This window comes from Natator depressus, chromosome 11 (assembly GCF_965152275.1).
Source record: "Natator depressus isolate rNatDep1 chromosome 11, rNatDep2.hap1, whole genome shotgun sequence".
In the NCBI taxonomy this organism is placed as follows: Eukaryota; Metazoa; Chordata; order Testudines; family Cheloniidae; genus Natator; species Natator depressus.
In genome coordinates this window covers 32354332-32371943 of record NC_134244.1, presented here as the reverse complement: position 1 = coordinate 32371943, position 17612 = coordinate 32354332, and the positions used below count along the sequence as shown (strand labels likewise).

General features: G+C 37.5%; 1 protein-coding gene across 16 annotated transcripts in view; it reads left to right on the top strand.

Moving 5' to 3' along the window:
* Positions 1-17612, top strand: part of BAZ2B (bromodomain adjacent to zinc finger domain 2B) — a 272852-nt gene that overhangs the window by 114815 nt on the left and 140425 nt on the right. For all 16 annotated transcript variants that reach the window (XM_074967402.1, XM_074967404.1, XM_074967403.1 and 13 more), the window contains exon 3: positions 10123-10278. In XM_074967402.1, coding sequence (XP_074823503.1) covers positions 10125-10278 — 154 coding nt within the window. In that variant the 5' untranslated portion in view covers positions 10123-10124. The remainder of the gene's footprint in view (positions 1-10122; positions 10279-17612) is intronic.

Below are 17612 nucleotides of genomic sequence, written 5' to 3'. Positions count from 1 at the left end.
CCTTGTGCACTTCTAATCATTATTTGGAATTACAAGGATTAGGTAGAATAATGGGCGCATCTCAAAAACACTGGTCTTTCACATCTGGAACCTTTAGAGTTATTTTTTTATGTAGGTCACTGGTATAGAGAGTTTGGATGTCTAAACCTGGAATCTAGTTCTGGATCACTGAGGTCAATAGGAATTCTACCATTGACTTTTATGAGAGCAGGACCAGAGCCTTAGTCCTTCGTGAATATTTCAATTAACTACAAAGCCATTTCACAATTTGGCATAATTTTATGTAGCAAGAAAGTCTCAGGTAAAGTCTAAGACTAGCACTAGAGATGGTTTGTAGGTTCTGAATGAGATTTGTTGGAAGACTATTGTGGAGAAACGTTCTCAATAGCTGTCCAAAATATACTTGGCTTCCATCACTTATGAGCATGTAAGCATAAATTATTTTTTAAAAATGGATGCACAAATGTTTGAAACTTAGGTTTATTTCTTGTTAAAGACATTAAAATAGCTCAGCCAGATATACGAGGAGGAAAATCAGGGTTTTTTTGTCCATCCAAAATAAATGTTTTGAGTGGATTCCATTTGCCAAATATCCCATGGTTAATTTCTATGGCCATATTCTGACCTCCTAAAAGAGACATTTTCACTGAGAGCCTTCTACAAATTCCATATTTTATCCTGATTCCATTGAAATGGCTCCCATCATTATCTTTTAGCAAAGCGTTACCTTTTTAAGTAGCCTTCTCCTTCTGCCAGGCTTATTTAGTGATGCCAAATGTAGGATCTCATTCTGCAGTTCTTATGTGACTTGAATGGGGCTGTTAATGTGGGTAAAGACTACTCATTTAAGGGTTGGCTGAATCAGACTTTAGTGTTTGTGATATCATGGCTGCTTCCATGGTTATGAATTGTGATTCAACAAACAGTGAATTGTTTCATCACTGAATGAATCGGGCAGAATGAGTAGAAAGGAGAAACCTCTAGAGAAATATGAGCTACGTGTCACAATACACCTTTGCTCTTGCACAATAGATCCTGGCTCCCGGGTTAATCCTGCTGCCTTTTGAGAACAAGAATTAAAGGTAATTAATTTTGTTCCTTGACCCAAGTACCTTGGTAATTGGCATAATGGGAAAGGAAATGCAGAAAATCAACAGGAATTTTTTAATTGAGTTTTGCTAAAACATTTCATTTTTCAGGCTTGTCAGGGTGCGATATAATGTGTTTGTCCTAAAGAGGAGTTTTTAAAGAAAGTGCTGATGCTACGTAAGTTCTGAAAGGTGATATTACTACGAATATTTCCTTTAACAGTAATAATACGTAGCACTTATATGGTACTTACTTATTTGAAGCACTGTATGAACCTTAATCATTAAGGCTTGTTAAGAATGGCAACACTCTTACTGAGTTTAAAAAAAATCTCTTTAGGCAGAAAGAAAATCTCTCATTTGTATGAGGGCCTAGAAATAGGATTTGCACAGTGGTACTCAGCAGGAGTTGGTAAAATGGCGTTCTGCCTCATGTCCAGGGCTGTGGAGAATCAGTGGAAACCGTTCTGTGACTGTATGAAAGTTTGGCCAGTGCATCTATATTGTAGTGGATCCACTGGCAGTGTCACTGTTCTTTCCCTACTTCATCCTCCAAACCTCTGTATACCACAGCAGACTGGAGTCCCTACTTTCTGCTGGCATGCAAGTTGTGCAGATCACCCCCCTGCCTTTTGCTGACCCTCTGCAGCCACTCACGTGTGCCCCCGTCTTTTCGGGCATACACCCATGGAGAGGGCGGGAGCAAGATGTGGATTGTGTTTTGTAAAATGAGCCTAAACTCCAAGCGTTTAACAGGATTCATTCAGCATTTATATCAAACACTATCATTAAACCTTCCAGATATTTATTGTTTCCAAATGTATTGAGGGTAGCACTGTACCTTTGGGGCTCCATCCTGTGAGGGACTGGGCACCCTGGTCTGATCTAGCAAAGCACTTAAGTGTGTAACTTTAAGTATGTGAACAGTCTCATTGACTTCAGTGGAATAGTCGATTTATTATATTTACACAGTATGCTTAAATGTTTTGCTAGTTGCGGCCAGAGGCTCATCACTTTGCAGGATCAAAGCCTAGTAGCTGCTCGTTATAAATTTGATAAAAAAAAATGTGTATTGTGTATCAGTATTAATTTTTGCATTCTGGACTTCTGGTCTCTGTTGGGTTAATGTTAGGTATTAAAATAGAAATAGCTATAAGAATATACATTTTCTATTTGAACATCAGTAGGCTTATGTATGAGTATTGCTTAATTTTCTTTCTGCATAGCTACACGGTATTCAAACATCCTACCATATACTGATCTTCTGGTTGATATACATATTGATGCCTCCTTGGAAAAAGAATGATTTGTCAGTATCTGTTCACAACTAAGCTTTTATTTTAATACCTGAAAGACAAATAGTTATTAAATAAAAACAAGTGTTTATGTAGTGTAAATGTGTATATTATAAAGTCTTAATTTGATCAGGGATTTGATCATCGATCTTGAATATAGTTTTAACTAAATTATATGGAGTTTTAATTACTGGAACATTTACCTTATAAAATTTGTTGTTAATTTACTAGTGTGAATATTTCTTTTCAACTGGACTTGGAATATATTTGTATTTTCCATTATTACTCATGGGTGCTAGGCAGCATTTAAACAGGTTTTTGCATGTAAAAGGAAAAGACTAATGTTTGCTTATAAAAAGATGCACCTAGTTCAGTTTGTTTTCCTCTACATTCGGTTCAGTGTGCATTCACAAATTGTTATTCGTCTACTTCAGAAAATATGGTTAATTAGTAAGCAGCCAGGAAGATAAATTGGCACTTAAGGCAGAGAGTTTAGGGAAACTGGCACAAACTGTTAGTGTACGCTTGGGAAACAGAAGTAATTGTGTTCTTGATTTAACTTCTTTGGTTGAAGTTATATTGTATAAAATGTGTAACAGATCTAAATATTAGTTGACAACATATATTGTAGATCAACAAAGGATTAATATATACTTGCTGAACTTTACAAAGAGAGCAGTGGCTTTTTGTAAATTTGTTGCTGTCCATAGACTTGTTAGTTACAGAAGACATGTGGTCTATCATCTAATTAATGCTGATCCTCATTAATGAGTCTTTCAGGGATTATCTTTTACAGTGTCAACCATCTGTTGTGGTTTAGAGTAATACACTAACTAAACACAATTAAGGTTTTGCCTTAAAAGCAAAACTATGTCTCTAGGAACAGAGCAATATTTTCTAGGTTCTAAATCCTATCAGAAATGTCAATGTCGTACTGTACCGAGTTTAAAAAAAACTGAATGAAATGCCACATTACATTAATTTTGTTGTTGTTGCTTTCAAAGGGCAATTTTTGTAAGTCAGATTATTGTTTCAATGTTGTTGCTGTTTTAATAACTAACAATAACTATCTTTAAGAATATACATGACATATTGTGCTACATTACCAATACTATCAGAGAATTTGTTTTAGTAAAAATCTTAATAAAAATAGATATGAAAAACAATTCTGTAAGTAGCTTTTCAAACCTTACAGTATTTTATTGAGGCTGTCTTCCCCAGTACAGTATATAATGTAAGGTATCATAAACTTTGGATGGCTTACCGGTAGCTTTAAGAAAAGCACTACCTGTACAATTGGTTAGTTTGAGGAAGCAGTATTTTAATATTGTTTTTTATTGCATTCAAGATAAACAGAAAGAGGAACAGTTTTGTAAAGGAAATGAAGAGTGTGAAATGTTTTTTATCAGATAGAAGTAAAACGGAAACTGTATTAAATCATGATGTAGACATGAATGCTTAGTTTTGTCTTTCCTTTTGCAAGTTAATATTAACACAGTAATGAAAAATTTTAATACAATTTCCCTTACATACATCTAATAGTAATTAGACATCTAAAAATCAAATGTGCTAATATCTTGGAAACACATTTGTTTGACTATAACTTTAATTTATCTAGAGAGAGAGGCAATTGTTTTATCATTTAATAAATATTGGGATACTTTACATATGTGCTCCCATAGTTTATAGAATCTTTCTTTAGCTGTTATTGAACTGATGTGATATTTTTGTAGGTTAAGGTAGATTCAGACTTCACATTATCCTATCTGTAATGTGGGCTTTGCTGGAAGACAGTAGACCTAGTACACACCTTTTGCCCGCTATAGATATCTGTGTTCCGTATACTTAAATCCATACCAGCAAACTGGTTCCATGGGGCAGTTCCCAGAGGATATCGTAAAGGATTAAACACTACAGGCAGTGGGGTAATGTGCTCTAAGTGGGCAGGATTTCTAAAGCATACTAATGTGTTGCAGGTATTTGATTCGTGTAGAACCTGCTGGTGTCCTTTAACATAGTACTGTTTGTAATGTAATGCTGTTTGAAACAATACTATGTTAAAGGACACTATCAGGTTCTACATGAACCAAATAACATGCGACACATTAGTATGCTTTAGAAATCACACCCATTTAGAATGAATTACCCCACCATTCAGACAAGTCCTAAGTCAGTTGCCATCTTAGATCATAAAAAAACAGCGGAGCAGTACCTCAGATATCTGTATGTAATGGCAGCTACATACACAAAGGAAGAATGAGCATGATTGGAAATCATATTTAAAACATCAAATATATATTCTGGATTTGTTCAAAATCAAATGAAAATACTAAATTATTTGCAACATGGAATACTGTGTTTGATTGCAGGTGTGGCAGATGGAAACTTTAAAGGGATATTCAAGTATTTCAAGTCTAGGGTAAAGAACTTGTGGTATACATTTGCAAGTGTTTCCCGATGATGTTTTACAATGGAGTTAAGAACATCCATCTCGAAGTGCTAGGCTTGCCAACTTTCTAATTGCAGAAAACCGAACACCCTTGCCCTGCTCCGCCCCTTCTCTAAGACCCCACCCATGCCATGCCTCTTCTCTGAAGCCCTGTCCCATCTCACTCCATCCCGCCCCCGTCGCTCGCTCTCCCCCATCCCCGCTCACTCGCTCATTTTCACTGGGCTGGGACAGGGAGTTGGGGTGTGGGGCGGGTGAGGGCTCTGACTCGAGGTGTAGGCCCTAGGGTGGGGTCGAGGATGAGGGGTTTGTGGTACAGGAGGGGGCTCTGGGCTGGGGCATGAGCCCAAGGGGTTCAGAGTGTGGGAGGGGACTCTGGGCTGAGGCAGGGGGTTGGCGTCTGGGAGGGGGGTAGAGGCTGTGGGCTGGGGGTGTGGGTTCTGGGGTGGGGCCAGAAATGAGGGGTCCAGGGTGCAGGAGAGGGCTCCAGGCAGGGACAGGGAATTGGGTTGTGGGCTCTGGGCAGCCCTGACTTCAGGGAGCTCCTGGGAAGCAGTGACATGGTTCTCCAGCTCCTAAGCGGAGGCACAGCCAGGGGACTCTGTGCTGCTCCCACCTGCAGGCGCCGCCTTCTCAGCTCCCATTGGCTTTTGTTCCTGGCCAATGGGAGCTGCGAAGCTGGTGCTCGGGGCGGAGCCTATGGGCAGGGGCAGTGTGCGACGCCGCCGGCTGCCCCTCTGCCTAGGAGCCAGACGAGCCGGCTGCTTCCCCGGAGCCAGGCATGGAACCTGCCAGCCACTGCGCCACCAACCGGACTTTTAACAGCACAGACAGCATTACTGACCGGAGCCGTCAGGGTACTTTTTCAACCAGGTGTTCCATTTGAAAACTGGACACTTCTTTCTCAGTTGTAGAGTGTCTCCTTTAGTAACTGTGTAGGAAATGTCTAATTATTAGAAATCCTAAGAAGGTAGATTGAATTTAAAATCTGAGCGCCTTACTTTAATCATGTCGTGCCGTGGTGAAATGTCTAAGGTCAGGAGTTATCTGGTATTTTCACCTTGTGCATCCTGTAAAAGCTTGCTCCTGTCCTGTAGGAAAAGCTTTTGTAGCCTAAGTAGCCAAGAGGTAATTGAGAATTTTGGCACTACATTGAGTGATCTGATAGCATGTTTCTATATTTGCAGCTTCGATGTTGTCTGATCTCCTGAAGGAGCAAAGTTTCTTTGTAATAAATTAGGTTGTAAAGAATAAAACCAATAAGCTGGTTCAGTGGTTGGCTGTGTGGGTGTTTTGAGTTTCTATAAAATGAAACTTGTTCCAGCTATATTAAATTTAGTTTCCCAGTTACAGAATTTCCATTTGGGGAGGTTAATGTCTTGTTTTGTTTTCCATCAGCAAACCATGGATCCATAAATTCTATTTCCATGCCCTATAAAATTGCTACATATTCTGTGTAATTCCTTTTTGTTCTTTATAGATAGAACTATTGGGATGACTTGAAGGAGGTACAACACTCAGGGAAGGCAGTAAGGAAGGTCACTCTTATATCAGGTTGAATCAGCAAAAAATAGGTAATACTCTAGTTAATGATATCATCTTGGTTTTGAAGGTCTTGGTTTAATTTGTATACAAGAGGTTACAGATTTATCATTATTAGTGTAGTTTAAAAGAGTGCAATTTTTAACCCTAGGGATCTGAAGTATTTTTGCCAGCTATTTTACACCTGTAATTCCTTCCCTTCACATTTATCAGCATGATAGTTCTCAGGAGATTAACTTGGTTTTTTCTAGGTTCCCGCCCTGTTTCCTTTGAACCATTGGCGGTATTGGCCATTATACTTTGTTCATTAAAGTTTCCTTTTTAGAAGCTATCAGGTGTGCCTAAAAAGTGTACAAAATTCAGAGTTTAATGGTGGACTCTTCTTAAGAAGTGATTGCAAAGATAAGATGGCGCTGCATCCCCATCTAGAATTTCTGCCTAAGGTGATATCCAAGTTTCAATGAAATCAAATTCTGTTTTGTTTGTGTTTTCCTCAATGCCTGGTAGCATGCATGAAGAGCCTAGATAGCCTAAATTCTCTGCTAGTGGACCCTTGTATTACTTAGAAAGGACCAAACGGTTTCTGAGGTCATCCCATTTGTTTGTAGCCTTGAGAGAAACTCTAAACATTGAACTCTCTTTGCCTAGAGATTATCCAGATGGCCTATTAAGCAGTGAGAAGGTTTAACAACAGAAACACTTTTGGGGAGGTTTTCAAAGCCAACTACAGGGTTTAGCCACACTACTCCCACTGAAATTAATAACGTTGTAAGGCTGCATCTTGTGTTCTGAGGCAATTTCACGAAGGAGAAATGTGGATTACTTATCTGTTACTAGTATATTTCAAGTACGTTGTATATACAGATCCATGTTGAGCCTCCCTTCTCCCCTGCTTCTTTGTAGTATTCTCTGTTTACAAGAAACAGAGAACTCAGCAGGGTTAGGGAAGGATGGCGTTTTTATAACTCTGGGACCTCACATTTGTAAGTCAGTGTGTATGAGCCCACTAATGATGAAACTGCCTTAAGAACTGCTGATTGAGTTGCATAGCACATAACTCTTATACAGACCTATATTTGGAGAATTCTGGTTACACACAAGTCCATCTTCCTTTCCTTTTGGATTAAGCAGTTTTTGCCTCTTTGTGTGTATTTAAGCCATTAGGAACTCAAGCAGGCTTCTTTAGCACTCGTCTTTGAACGTTATGCACTGGTGCACATGTGAGCTTGTTAATATAACATTTACTTATGAATGCTGGGCTGCAAGTGTTGTGCTTTATTTTTTTATGAAAAACAGCACTGAATCATTTATCTTTATTCAAAAAAGTCAAGAAAGAATAAAAAGAATTCTGTGGACTTCGAAAAAGTATAATCCAGACTTGGACACAGCTATACTTATAGTTAAACTTCAGTTATTTATACTGACAGTTTGTGATTAAACAATGTGTTAAATATAGTTAGCTTTTAAAATTAAACCCAGCTAGTCTAAGATCCATAGTTCTGGGCCAAATCAGGACTAACTGTCTGTGTATTGTCTGGGTTCTGTGTATTCTTTGTAGCACAGTGTTCAGCAGTGAACACTCCAGAGCTGGTAGTAGGTCACTTAGGGCATGTCTACACTAACCTCCGGAGCGATCGATCCAGAGGGGTCGATTTATCACGTCTAGTGAAGACACGATAAATCGACCGTGAAGCACTGTCCCATTGACTCCACTGGAGTGAGAAGCATAGGTGGAGTCGATGGGGGAACGTCAGCAGTCGACCTACCGCACTGAAGACACCTCAGTAAGTAGATCTAAGGACGTCAACTTCAGCTACATTATTCACATAGCTGAAGTTGCGTAACTTAGATCGATTCCTCTCCCCCCCACCCCAAGTGTAGACCAGGCCTCACCTGTTTTTATCCTTAATCCTTGCCCGAATAGCACAAGAAATTGTGTATTTGTGGAGGAGGGGGAGTGAGTTGAGGTCCAAGTGGAGTTGCTCTGTATGCTGGCCTTCCAAATAACCATTTGGGAATTCATCAGTTACTCTACCACCAGATCAGGAGTAACTGCCCTTTTACAGTTAAGAAATTATTACTGTTTACTTAATTGGTTGTTTGGAACTGACAGTATGTCTGCCCTATACAATATGCACAGTAAAGGAAGTCCTTGTTCTAAAAAACTTAAAGGTGAGAGTGTGTGTCTCAGCTGTTGTTGAGGTCAGATGGCTTGTACTCAGAGACCTGGGATCCCCATCCAGTTGTCAGCCCAGCCTAGGGCTGGTTGAATCAGGCTACCAACTCTGTGGCCGGAGGGGATTCCATGATGATGGGGTTGTTGTACAAAGGGATATGTCAAACTGCTTTTAAAACTAAAAGGTATCAACATTCTTAATGCAGATATATGGGAGGCCCCAGAACTATTGGAACGGACTCTGGGGTCTCCCTCTAGTTGTAATAATAGATCAGCATCATGGGGTTTGGGGAAGAGACACTGTGATCCCCACTTGTACTCTATCCTGAATTTCCTGCAGACTTGACAGACTGGCTCAAATGGCTATTTGGTTCAGTTTTCCATGTGTTTGTAATTATGATTATTCTTTCATTTGTCTGGATGTAACTGTTATAAATATATTTGAGAAATTAATTTTCCAACAGGTTTCAATATTTTGTTGGTATTAATTATTTTTGATAATACATTTATTTATTTTCATCTGTACCCTAATTTAAAAAGGGGCCCTTACCCTTTGCTGTAGACTCTCTACAACGCATTAAAAGTGCTGTATACAATATATAAACATTGAGCACAAGAAACATTATAAGATCTTTACAGTTAGTTTCCCACCAGAACCCTCACAATCTCTTACCTCTTGGGAGAACAGATGGTCCTTGCAGCATGCCCTGGACATGGTTTCAAATCAAGGAGGGAGCAAGTTCCAACGCTAGGGGCTGTCCTAGAGAACACACTGCTGGCTGACCCAACTCTCTCTCACTGAATTGGGGTGCTTCAGCTGATTGCAAATGTGGCAGTTGTCATCTTTGCATATGTGCAGCATGCCTCTGGTGGCATGTAACCAGAATTCATCACCAAATTTTGTCCACTGGTTGGATCATTAGCTTCCCTGGTGTGGGCTGGGTACTGACAGGGAGTGTGACGTGACTGCTGATCCATGCCCCCAGTATGGCACAGGGAAAGAAGCTGTCCTTTGGATAAGTAGGTGCCAGACCATTTAGTGCACATATATAATGCATTTCATCTGCTCTAGCTAGCAGGGAAGATGCTGGATAAGGATCTTATGTGGAAAGGAAATAACTAGCTTATTTAAAGCAGCTACAGTTCTCATTTTAGTAAACTGTTTTCTTTAATATTAAACATTTTACAGTGTACAAATTATATTCACTTCAATTACTTGTTCTTAAAATGTACTTAGAACAGCTAATGCCTGTGCAGTTACAAATACAGAAGAAAGTCATTAAATAAAATAAGACCCAGAAAAAGCAGAATTTAAATAAATCACTCTCGTATAATAGAATTATCTAAAATTATCATTGTCCTTTTAATCTTTGCAGAAGATAATTTCCTGGGTTTTTTTATTTAGCTTTTTGATGGATTATAAATTTGTTCTTTTAATTTATTCCTTCGCAAACTGTCTTTAAACATCTTAGGTGTAATTCCATGTATATTTGTATTTTAGTACAATTCACCTACCATTCATTTCCTTAATGGGTAGAAAAATATTTATTCTTTATGTTCTGTTTCTTACAGATATGGAGTCAGGAGAGCGACTAACATCATCATCAGCCTCCTCTACTACAGCTACTTCCTCTCCTGCATCTTCTACACCTTCTGTAGCGTCAGCAGTTTCAAAAGGTGGCCTTTCCACTGGAGCTGCATCACTTAGCTCCACAATCAACACATGTGGTAAATATTCTTAATTAATTTTTACTTTATTAATTTGTAGTATGATTTGCATGTATGTAGCATATTTTAGGCAATTTCAGAATGCTGCATGTATTACAGGATTAAGCGTAATAAGATAAAACTGGTACATCAAATGAAAATCAAAGATACAGAGTAAACTGCATATCAGGCTGAAGTTGTTTCTATGTTTTAGTTATACAATAGAAACCATTACCTCCAAAAGATTGAAAATGATGTTTTGCTAACTCTGAAAGACTGTTTAATTTATAAAGCAACCTCACTAGTATTGCAGAGAAAATCAACACGAAAAATCAGTGCAGCAGATCACAAGCGTACGTATATTGTACGTAAGGATAGAAATTTTAGGAATAGACCTGATAAAACTAAAGTTCAGGTTCCTGAATGTACGTCTCTTAGTCAGAGTTAAGCCCAGTCACTACCCTAATTGTGTGTCCTCTGATGTGGTTTTTGAAGAGGTTTGTAGGAGAAGGGCTTTCTCTAATGGACCTCCTGGTCAAATTTTTGGAATTCCAAACATCACAGTCTGAAATTACTGTATTCTGACCATCCAAACTCAGCTGGGAAAGCCATATGGGGGAGTTCTCAACTGGACATCTCAATTACTATAGGAGTGCAAGTCTCTGTATCTCTGGAACAACAACTCATGAATAAACCAGCACTTCAGGCTCTCCCTACTCAGGGACGATCTAGAATATGAAGATGTCAGTCACCTGTATAATAGAAACTTGCAATGCTTTCTCCCTTCTTTCTAAGGAAAAGTTCATGTAAATATACTGTCTGTTAGTTTTATTAATGTTGAAGGTCCTAATACAGCACAGCAAATGAAAAGGTCTGTAGATAGGACCTTATAATGCAAGTAGCTCACCATAGTCCAAAGTAAATGTAGTTCCTTCTAGTGGAATTGGCTGAAGCCTATTCCATCAAACTGAAGAACGCTCCTGCCCTGATCACTTAAAACCAGTGTGTTGTTTCTGTCCCAGCCTGGTACCACTCACTCTCAGCTTTGCTCTGGAGAAGATAAAAAACAAAATAGTCTACTATGTCTGAGGCAGTATCTGAACAATATTTCTTTGTAATTGCTTGAAAAGAAGCCACTAGAGGAGCTTCTTACTTTAAGTGGACCAGCTAAGCTGATGAGAATCTCTTCTTTTTCCACACTGTTCCAAAAAATACAGATGTGTGTGTCCATACTCGTTGGCCCCTGCCACTTGCATTGTAAGGTTCTGGTTATATGGTGGTTTCCTAATATACAGTAGGAGTTAATTTACATGTGACTCAAATCTCTTAGGTCACATTGAGGATTTACCAGAGTTTTCTACTCTCTTTGCCCTATTTATGTTGTCCCTGTGTGTCTCCTGTAGTATAGTATATTTTTAGAAGTATTTTGGTAATTTGCACACAAATTAATAAATACAATAAAGATCTTTTTAAAGAGAGAATAAAGTTGGTAGTTATGTTTAGGATAGTAAAATATCTAAGGGTATGTCTACACTATGAAATTAGGTCGATATTATAGACTTCGATTTTTAGAAATCCATTTTATACAGTCAATTGCGTATGTCCCCACTAAGTGCATTAAGTTGGCGGAGTGCGTCGTCACTACCGTGGCTAGCATCGACTTACAGAGCGGTGCACTGTGGGTAGCTATCCCACAGTTCCCACAGTCTTTGCCGCCCATTGGAATTCTGGGTTAAGCTCCCAATGCCTGATGGGGCAAAAACATTGTCACGGGTGGTTTTGGATACATGTCGTCAGTCGCCCCTCCCTCCATGAAAGCAACAGCAGACAATCGTTTCGCGCCTTTTTTCCGTGCGGACGCCATACTGCTTTCAGCAGACAGTGCAGTAGGGCTGCTAACCGTCGTCATCCACTGCTTCCGGTGCAACTCTGCTCTGCTGCTATTGTCTCAATAGCGAATTTCTCCATGTTGTCTGTCATGGGCTCCCAGGTACGTGTGTTCTTTCTTGGGAAATGTTCACTATATCTCAACAGTCAAGAGGTGATGCCAAATTCAGATGAGCAGTGTTAGTCTCTGTTAAATTAGATTCTGAACCTCACCTCCTGGCTGAACAGCTTGTGAATTACCTGGAGTGGAATGAACATGTGGAATCACTCAAAGAAGGAAAAATGGTTACTAACAAATTGTGTAAGTGTTGTTCTTCAAGATGTGTTGTATATGTCCATTCCATGTCCCACCTTCTTTCCCTCTGTATCACCGTCCAACTTACTAATATCCAGTATGAAGGAACTGATGGAGGCTTGGGGCGGCTCTGATCCCTTTATACCATTGGCTAGCAGCATGAGCGTGCACAGGGCACATACGCTACCCCAACGGGTATTGCTATGGGAAAAACATTTCTGGTTTCTGTGCATTGGGCATGCACATACCTGAAGTGTAATGGACATGTGCATCGTGTCTCAAAGAAAAACAATTACAGAACAGGTTAGTAACTGTTTGGTTTTTTTTGCTTCACATTGGTTGGTAACCATTAAAACATGTTAATTTGCAACTAAATTTAGCCTAAATTGGTGTTTCTTTTTGCTAACAAAAACACACTATATCTATTTACATTTATTTAAGTAATTATGTAGTTTAGTTATTTAGAGTCTAGATTTTTTTTTCTTTTTTTATGATAGGAAGTGGTGAATAATGCAGTTCTTATATACTAGATTATTTTTTTTATCTGTGATTTTTGTCAAACTGTATTTGAATGGAAATTCAAATAAATTAAAAATGTGTAAAACTTAATTTACTTTTCTAGTGAGTAAAACTGCCTTTAATGTGCTGGATAAATAAAAGTTTTATCAAAATATGTTTTGCATTTAAAACTGATTTTATTGAACAGAGGAAATATAATCTATAGTTAGGGAATTGAACAGATTGTTCTGGCCACTGTGTCCTTCAAGATTTTAGAACTAGTAGAGCAAATTGTCTCACACCTAGTTTTTGTTCATAAATTGAGAGAGGAAAACAAGCTTTCCTGTCTTTTCAGCTCCCAACTGGTTACTCAGCTTTGAATGAACTAGTCATTGAACTGGTATAGGAAGAAAATATTCTCTCTGCATTAGCTGTTAAAAGCTGGTTTAACACTTTGGTTCAAGGTGCTTTGGCTTTAACTTTCACCAGTTCAGTGGTTTGACTTCCATTAAAACCTGGCAGCAAACATGTACTGCTTAATAATATTTTTTATATTTAATTTAAATGATATTAATAGATTATAAGAAGCTTTGGCCTTAACATAGGTTGTCAATTTCAAATGGGTTTATAAACTTGTTTGGTTTTAAATAAAAATCCGATTTAAATTAAAAAAAATTTTTGTTTTTTTGGTATGTTTTTTTTTAATCATGAGTTTTTATCCTCCTGTCTCACAGATCGTGGTAGTGGAGAGTGTCAGAAACTCCAGTATACCATGAATAGTTCATTCTGTTTGGTTTGAGGACAGACTTTTTGTTTACCCCCTATTCATAAAAGTGTATTTTTTCCTACAGGCATGTTGTAGTCTTCCGAACAGGCTGGAATTCGATTTGCTGTAACCTTCTTCTCCCCCATAAACTTTATAGGTGATTCTTCCTTTAGTCTAATTGGCATAACATATTACAGTTTACATTTGGAAGGGCACCTCAAGTTTTTACTTGAGTTGCCGTGTCCTAGAGAAATTTCCCCAAAAATATTTAGCTCTGTCTCTCTAAACTGGAGCCAAAGCAACAAAGCTTGTGTTTATTTTATTCATTATTTTATTTTTTGCCACAATACACATACAGCTGGTATCATGGTTTCATTAAATCACTCCTACATTAAATTTGCAAGATATTCTAAGTGGACAAGATGGAATAAAATAGTCACCTTTGTTTCAGTTTCCAACCTCAGATCTCATTCATACATGTAACTTCTTTAAAAAAGAAAAAAAAAAAAAAAGCACCAATGATTATGGGTTCATCAGTTCTATTGTGTTAATTATAATATTACATCTTTTACCAATATAGTTCTTCCAGGTCTAATAAAATTGCTCAGGTTTCTTTAGCATAAGCAATTATTGTTTTTAAGGGCATGCAGTCAAAAAGACTTTAATCTGTGCATATAATTAGAGAGGCACAATTAGGGAGATTCACATTTCCTCCAGTTCGGTGTAATTATTTCCTTTGCAGTAGTCAATAGTCTTGTAAGTAGTCTGTGATATAAACTTCAGTACCTGTATCATACAAATCCCTAAAATACATAGGGAATTCTATATGCAGTACTAAAAAGATTATATTACAAATAAGTTATTTTCGGGTTCTCCCAGTTCAAATGGAAAAAGTATGCATGAGAAAATACAGAGAAAAATACAACAGTCCTATATATGCAATTTAGGTGGAGTAAAATAATAGTGATGCAAAAGTTTATGGTGTTTGTTTTATTTGCTACTATGTTTTTAATCACTGAACAAATATCTAAACAAGCAACTGAGTAGATCGTTGGATGCCTTTTTATCTAGTCGTCCATTGGTGAAAAATAATAAAGAACATTGTAAAGGAAAATAAATTTTTGCACCCTGATGAGATGTCAGCACTTTTGCAAGTGCTTACTCACATGAATAAACCTTTCTGTAATTCAGTGATTATATTTTTGCAAATGTTGCAGGACTGGGCCCAAAGCAAAGCTAATGAAAGACGAGCAATTCCCTTACTATTTTGGTGATATCGGTAGTGAAGAAACTTCAGAAAAATCCTGGTTAAATAGTCTGACCTCTTTGAGGAGTTAAATAAAGGAAGTTCATTAATGTTTTATAAAACATCAATGTAAATAATTCTTTCTTAAACCAAGAGCTTCTGCCAAAGTCAGATTCATTAATCTTCTTGGAGTTCAGGATTTCTCCCAAATTGAATCATGGGAAAGTGAGCCCTGTAGCATTGTGAACATAGATTCCCAAACTAAGTGGATAGCTTTAATTGAAGAGTTAGATGATATCCAATTTACATAGCTAAAATTATAGCAATGAAGAATTTGTAAAGTTAAGTACCAACTATTTACATGTCCCTCCATCTTAATCCCAAATTATCCTTTAGCAGCTTCAGTGACTGTTGAGTAATAGCAGATTTAGTAAATAAAATGTAAACTGTATAACTCCATTGCCTTTGACTTCAGTGCTTTTGTCAAACTCACTTTTGCCAAACATTTGGGCCTCAGTCTGCGGTCCTTTGCACAGACTCCCATGAATTTATTAATAGTTCTATATGCTGAGCGGCTACAGGATCTTCATTTTGTGTGACACTATTTAGGTGTTTTAAAAACATAGAAGAGGCTTTTTTCCCAATACAAAGTGAATTTTGATAAAGATAGGTGGAGTTTGTGGGTGCGTGGTAGTAATCCCATAATAGCACAGCTGTGAGTTAGAGGCCCTGAATGTTTCTCCCACCTGTGATACTAACAAGACTTCATACTTCGCTCTCCTGTAGCATTATGCAAAATATTTAATATAGTACATCCAAAAAAATGCATTAAAACGTTAGGTGTGCAGAAGTTAGGAAATGCCAGAATTAAGGTTGCTTGTGGAATCTTAATTTGGCCTGTTTGTGCATATGCTGTATGATAGTCTTCAGTTACATGATCACATACTATTTCTTTCCCCCACGGGGCCCCTACCTCATTCAGGCTTCAGTCTTGTCTTTTAAAGTGTACATTTTTTGGAACAGGGGCTGTCTTCAAATCTGTGTGCCTACAGTGCCAGCAGAGCGTGCTACAGGAATATACATATTTAGTAATCATAATAAACATATACCATGTCCATGACAAGTTCTAACTTTTAAAGGTCATTTTTGAGTAACATGAAAGCAAACATAACAAAAAATCTGAGAGCCATATAACTTAAAAATATTTGACTCACATTCTTCAGACTTTTAAAAAAAAGTCTCTAGGCTAAGATTAAACATGCAAAATATAAAAATGACTGCATGGGTTTGAATGTATTTTGGAAATGTGTAATTTTAATCTGATATATAGATAGATAGATATTTCTTCAATAAAATCTACATTTAAAGAAAATAAACACCAGGATTTTCAGGACCCAATAGGTAGGTTCCTAAATTCATATTCAGATTCCTAAATAATAAGTCAATTTTTTTCATAAGTGTTGAGCTCTCAGCAGTTCCCATAGACCTCATTGGGAATGGGTGTATACTCAGCACTCTTACAAATCTGGCCACTTAGGCTGCAATGCTATGTATGCGTATGGATGTGCTTAACTTTATTCACGAGGAGTTCCATTGGCTACCCATTGCTCTTGAAGTTAAGCATATGCATAAAGATTTGGGCCTTAATTATCTGCTGAAACATGATAGCCTTTCCACTAACTTCACTGGGCATAGGGTCTGGTCTTAGGAGCTTAACTTTAGGCACTGAATTTTGAAAATCTTGTCTGAGAATTTAAGCCTAAAAAGAACACACACACACACCCCCAGCCCTGCATTATAAGAGGGAGTTAAAAATGGAGATTTAGAAATGGCATTTATCTTTGTAACTTAATCATGGTCTTGTTTTTGTGATTCCATAATGAGTGTGTGTGTAAATTTTGATTCTTAATTATAATAATATGCAAGTTTTTGTATGTAAATATTTTGTGTGTAAATATTTTAATACTTTAGGCAGTTTTTTGGGCTGCACTTTGAGGCTCAGTTTAATTTACAAACATTTTAGATGCAGTTCACTTTGTTTTTTGTTTTTTGTTTGTTTCACTCAATTTTTACAAATGTTAATTAAAGTATGTGACCTTTACTTGGGAGTACAACCTTTTCTGTTGATTAGCCACAGTTTTCAGCTTGTTACACTGCAGGCACAATCACCAATGCTGTGAAATTATGCATACAATTTGAAAGAGCTAGAGCCTAATGTTGGAAGACATGTTGCAACAAGCTTTTATAGCATTGTAAAGATTAAAGAACTTTGAAAAACAGAGAAAATAACATACATGGAGTTCTGTCACAGTAAGTGGTCTCCTGGATTCTCTATAAGATAGAATGTCTTGGCATCACTAGTATTTTAAATTTTGTTTCCAAAAATGTCTAGCTAATCATTTTTGTACTTCGACCGATAGATGAAGGATTTTGTTCACTGTTGCTTTATATTTAAGGCATCAGTTAAGTATTTATCCCTTCTTAATTCTTTTGAAAAGCATTGTTCTATTTCAGCATGAAGTTCATTAATATTAATAAAGGCATTTGCAGTTATCATTCCTTGTTACTAAGACACCAGCGTTGTAGAAATGGATGCTGGCCTTTGGGGCAATGCTTTCAATCATTTATCTGTGTACTGGCTAGTAGAATTTCAAAAGCTCTGC